The 5,360-nt window shown below is 41.2% G+C and overlaps 1 protein-coding gene across 1 annotated transcript; it reads right to left on the bottom strand.

The window, feature by feature from the left end:
• Positions 1-3,194: 3,194 nt before the first annotated feature.
• On the bottom strand, positions 3,195-5,119 carry LOC139641245 (E3 SUMO-protein ligase ZBED1-like). The gene is made up of 2 exons (XM_071515542.1): positions 4,016-5,119; positions 3,195-3,647 (listed from the first exon to the last, which is right to left on the bottom strand). The coding sequence occupies exons 1-2, from the start codon at positions 5,117-5,119 to the stop codon at positions 3,195-3,197; spliced, it is 1,557 nt and encodes a 518-aa protein (XP_071371643.1).
• Between the last annotated feature and the right edge of the window lie 241 nt (positions 5,120-5,360).

Here is a 5,360-nt window from a genome sequence, read left to right as displayed (position 1 = left end):
TTGTGAAAACAGAAGACTTTATTGGAATTTTTATGGTGGCGTTAACAAGGAGACTCAGTGTAAGTTTGAGCCACCAAGAAGCAGGCTTTTGGAAGGCGACCCTAAATGAAGTTCTCGATAACGGTGTTTTGAAGAACGAACATTGGGACGCTAGTAATGGCACAGCCATCTCGCGTCCCTTTGGGGCTACACCTGTGGCTCCAACCAGCTTCCTCTCCTTTCAGTACTGATAGAATGGCATGCGCCCTCTGTTGGTGGAAGACGTAATCGCATCATAGTCCTTGTGCTTTTATTTAAATGTAATTTCCGAGATGATTTAAATTGAGGAAATTTCCTTAGGCAGCTCAAAATTTAGCTTAGGCAGCCTGCCAAAGATTTTACAATGCAGAAAAAACCTGCTGTTACAAATTAGGAAAAGAGAGACTAACCAACATCAGGGAAAGAAGGGCAGCAGTGCTCATCTTGTCCTGGGGAGATTTGTTAGAGCCAAAAAAAAAAAAGGTCATTAACAATGCTTAGCAAAAGATCATTGTTTTTGTTCTTGTGGCAGTGGTGAAGGTAGATTCACCAGTGGCTGATTGATAACATCATTCCTTGGCTCTAATCACTGTCAGGCCATGGCATCTGAGTTATGCTTGCATAATTTCACTCAAGTGAAAGTGTCACTGGTCCACTGTGTCACAGGTCCACTGTCTGTGTCACTGTGCATATTTGTGTTGTGAAAGGTGAGAACTCATTCCCTGAGTCTCTTGAGCTCTGCTAGTCTTTTCACCAGACAGCAGTGGTGCATTTATGATGCATAGGACTTCTGTTGCCAGAAGTGCTGTCCAGTTGAGGCAGAAGGTTAAGGGGAACTTGCTTATTTAAAATGTTTATGAGTTTTCCCCACACTGCAGATGTAGAGAGGACAGGTATTGAGGTAAAACATTAAAGCCACTGTGAAAGTGTTTACAGCTACAGTTATTGACACTGGGCTGAGACACTCAGATGAGCTGTTTCCACATGGCAAGACTTTTCAGAAACCTCACAGGTGAGCGTGGGAGTTCCACAGCTGGCAAACTCCTTATTTTTAACTTCTATTTTTACTTGCTGTGTTGTTTGACAAGATCATTTAACTTGCCTTGGCATATTTTGAAAATGTGCTGTATAATTTATATCACTCATTGTATTATGTGTACTTGCATTTTGTTGCATTTCTCAACTTTGTTGCAAGGTCATACGACTGGGATGTAATACAGCATCTTGTATCTCTGTCAGGGCTTCATTTGCATTAATGGGTTCTTAAATAGCATTTTAACAACAAAAGTGATGGATTTGTTAAAGGGACTTATCATCACTTATCAAGATGCTTATTAGATTTAGATAAGGTTAGAACGAATAAGCAAATGGTTATCACTGTTTTAATTTAAGTTTCAGAGGATTTAAGTTTTAGGTTTTGTTTATTGAATTTCCTTTTTATTCAGAAATAAGCCAACAGGGTTGGTAATGAATCATGGGCAGTTGTTTCCACACTGAGCAAACATGAGGCCACAGTGCTTTTTATTTTTAACTTGCTTACAAGTTATTCTTAACAACCCCAGGGGTAAGCTATGTGCCTGTGTCCTGTGTGCTGCACTAATTGCCCTCCCGATGTCTTCTGCAGCTGCCACCAGCACCACCCCTGCAGGAAAGACCTCCAGTCACGTGACACGCTGCAGCGACAGCCAGAAGAACTACTGTGTGAATGGAGGGGAGTGCTTCACCCTGGAGATCATGCCAGGCAGCACCAAGTTTCTCTGCAGGTAGGACAGGGAACTCAACACTGAGTACTCACTTTTACCTAAGTTTTCAACTGATTTAATTTTTTCATAACACAGTTACAGTTTTAATTTTTTATATTGTACTACTGTATATGCTGAGTAACGCCAATGGAGTGCCACTTGGCTGTAAAATGGTAGAAAGTATAAAGTGATGTCACTTGTATTTTCAACCTTTTCGATAAGCCAGAGAAATTGGGTCCTCAAAAATGTATCGGCCTTTCGGCTTTCATAAATCATTCTTGAATTCTCACAATTTAACAACAACTTGGTATCACATTAAAGGATTACATGCCAAGGAATTTAATAATTTAACCCTTTAGGTGCCAGTGTTTGCAGCGTATAAATCCAGAAGACTTCTCTTTTGCTTAAAATATTTTCTATATTACCCCCTCTGACTGGAAGATGTGCCTTTTCTATTACAAAATTGTATATGTAATTTTATATAAATGACATGAGAGCTATTGCAGGCAATTATATAATTAATGGCATATATCTTTCCACTAAGAGGGTGTGTAAAAAAACATGCACATCCTCTAAATTAACCTCCATTTGGTAGGGCTGTCCCGAATACCATTTTTTGGGCTCCGGAGCTTTGGCAGTAATCAACAGCGAATATTCGAAGCTTCGGCTACGGCTGCGGGGGGGGGGGGGGGTTGAATTTTTCTTATCATTGATAAATTATAGACCTACATAAATGCTGATAATAATAGGCTCCTGACAAGAAACAGCATATAGCTCCATCAAATTTAAGATTAGAGATTTATATTTATAGAATTTATATTTATTTATGATTTCGTTATTGTCATTTCTCAGTACTCGCATACATTGAAGTGCAGTGCAGCGCCCGGGGACCAACTCCAGTTCCAAATTCTGTCAGCTATTAGCCTATAACGTTTTACAACCTGGACCTAACAAGAGTCAAACAAAGATACAAAACACACATATTTCTGTTATAACAACAATACTTTTAATAAGATAGTCGTAACAGTAGGCCTAACAGTGTAATACTCATTTTTCTGACAACAAAATCACAAATCACTCATCACTCAGAAATACAATTATTATTTTTTACCAATTACCGGGGTAATTAAAGGGTATTTAAATAAACGGAACTGTAATAAATAGAACAAGGCAGGTAGCCCGATTAGCGCCGTTATGACAGCAGCAGCACACATTCAATAAACGAACAATTTAAATGAAAATGAATGAATGGCCTTTTATAGAATAAAACAAACCGTAATAAATAGAACAGGTTAGGTAGCCCAATTACCGCAGTTATAATGACAGCAGCACAGCACACATTTCAATAAACAAACAATTTCCTTCCAATCTTTCAAATAAACAAATAAATCACAATCAGGTTGTAAGCTTCAGTTGACTAAGCCGTAAGCCTACCTACACTCTCCTCATGTTGTGTGCAAGGAAGATGAGTTTGTCCACATTTTCTGGTAAAAGGGAACTTCTGGTCTTGTTCACGACGTAGCCAGCCTTTGAGAAAATGCGCTCTGACGGGGTTGAAGTGGCCGGAACGCAAAGGCAGTGTTTGGCTGCAAATGCCAGTTTAGAGTAGCGGTCGCTATTTTGCTTCCACCATGCAAGTGGGCCAGACTGGACTTTAGTTGTGTCTCTCAAATACTGCTCCATCTCTTTCTTTGCGCTGTCTCCATCATGTTCTTCTTCCTCTTCATCATCGGAATCCGTCTGCATCAGCATTGAAACAATCTCCTGATGTTTCTTTTTGTTTGGTGGTGGCATAGCAGTCTCCTCTTCTTCATGGCTTGCTGCCAGATCTCCTTCCACCTCCCGAACGGTCTGTCGCTGGTTCAGATGTTCAGCCAGGCGGACAACCTTAAAATCAAATAGCATTTTATTAGTCAAATCTGCAGATGCGTGCACAAGAAGTAGTGTGGCATAATAATAGTAAATATAATTTGAATTTAATTTAATTTAATAATTTAAATATTGAGAATATTGCTCTTGCTCAGCATCACAATTTATCTTTCTCAATATTTAAATACTGAGAAAATGATCAATATTGATTATTGATCAATAATAAATAAATTGTGATGCTGAGCAAGAGCAGTGTGCGGGATCTTCTTTTCTCAAGACTGAAGTGATACTTTCCAACGCACCTGCATCAGAGATAGTTGGATGTGCAAATATCTATATAAATATCTATATGAAAAAATAATTTAAATATAAAATATTAGTCTAACCTCAATGTAGACGAGGTCCTTCTTCTCTTTGTCGAGGAATTTAAGTTGTTTGAATCGTTGGTCCAGTGCTGAAGATAGGAGGTAGATGCTGCTGGGCTCCAAACTTAACAGCTGCCATCTGCTGTCGATCTCCGTGACGAGGGTTGTCTTAATTTCTGTGATGGCAGGGCTGTCATCCTCCTCCGGTGACAGGTGGCGTTTCTTCAGGTTGAAGAGCATTGGCACTGTTGCAGACAACGACAAGTTCTCCTCCTGTGATAGCAACTCTGTAAGCGTGATTAGGGGCCCCAGCACTTCTGCTGTCTCCTGTGCCAGTTTCCACTGGTCTGCTGTCAGGTCCAGGGTGCGATCTCCTTTCTTCGTGATGCTGGGATCTGACAAAACAGCTGTCACTGGCCATCGTTGCTCCACCAGTTGGTCAAGCATTTCACATGTAGAGTTCCAACGAGTAGCGACGTCTTGTATGAGTTTGTGCTCTACAACATTCTGCTGCTTTTGTTTCTCTTTCAAGGCAGCTGTAGCCTTTGCACTTTTTTTGAAGTGTCCCACGAGATTCCTGGCAGCCGAAACTGTGCGACGTATTCTGTCCTGTTTTAGAGCTGTATTTATGCACAGCTGTAGCGTGTGTCCTGAGCAGTAGACCCCTTGAACGTCGCCCCATTTCTCCGGTTCTTTCTTCAGCGTCTCCGTGCACAGCTTCATATTGCTGGCATTGTCGTGAACAATGGCTACTCGCTTGTAATTTGGAATGGCGAAGGCGTCTGCCACTTCTCCAAGCTGTTGTGCAATGTTGACTCCCGTATGGCTCCCCTCCATTAATTTGGTTTCCAATACGAAGGCACAGAGTTCCCACTCCTGAGTTATAAAGTGACAGGTGACAGCCATGTACGCCTCCATACTCACCGAGGTCCAAATGTCCGTTGTGAAACTTAAGGCAGTTGAGTTTTCAACATGAGTTGAAATTTGGTCTCGCAGATCGCTGTACTTCAGAGACAGGGTGTGTGAAATACTGGAGCGTTTGGGGACAGTGTAGTCGGGCTCCATCGTCTTCATCAATTTTCTGAAGCCTTCGCCTTCGACTACGTTAATGGGTCTCATATCCATAGCGATGAACTCTGCTATGGCATCTGTTATCTCTCTCTTTCTTTTCTCCGTTATCGGTTTTTGGAACTGTAGGGTCTGCTGTGTAGTTTTGGGTGTGGTTGAGGATGTTGATGGCTGCGATGCCTGGGGATGCACCTATGGAGAAGTTATATCATTACGCTGGGCTAGTCTACGTTTTTTATTACAATAATTGCCTTAGCCCCAGATGTTGACGTTGATAGCCCACATTTAGGAAAAAAAA

The sequence above is a fragment of the Centroberyx affinis genome, unplaced genomic scaffold (assembly GCF_046629955.1).
Source record: "Centroberyx affinis isolate AG114_WGS23_722 - 3 ecotype Tasmania unplaced genomic scaffold, CSIRO-AGI_Caff_v1 ptg000029l_1, whole genome shotgun sequence".
NCBI lineage: Eukaryota > Metazoa > Chordata > Actinopteri > Beryciformes > Berycidae > Centroberyx > Centroberyx affinis.
This window is presented reverse-complemented; position numbering and strand designations above follow the sequence as displayed.

What these genes read in the sequence shown, in the direction of transcription:
- LOC139641245 (XM_071515542.1), bottom strand. Translation starts at nt 5,119, where the DNA reads ATGGATATGAGACCCATTAACGTAGTCGAAGGCGAAGGCTTCAGAAAA. An exon ending in AGGACCTCGTCTACATTGAG is followed by an intron (nt 3,648 to 4,015) that starts GTTAGACTAATA and finishes TTTGATTTTAAG; the next exon opens with GTTGTCCGCCTGGCTGAACA.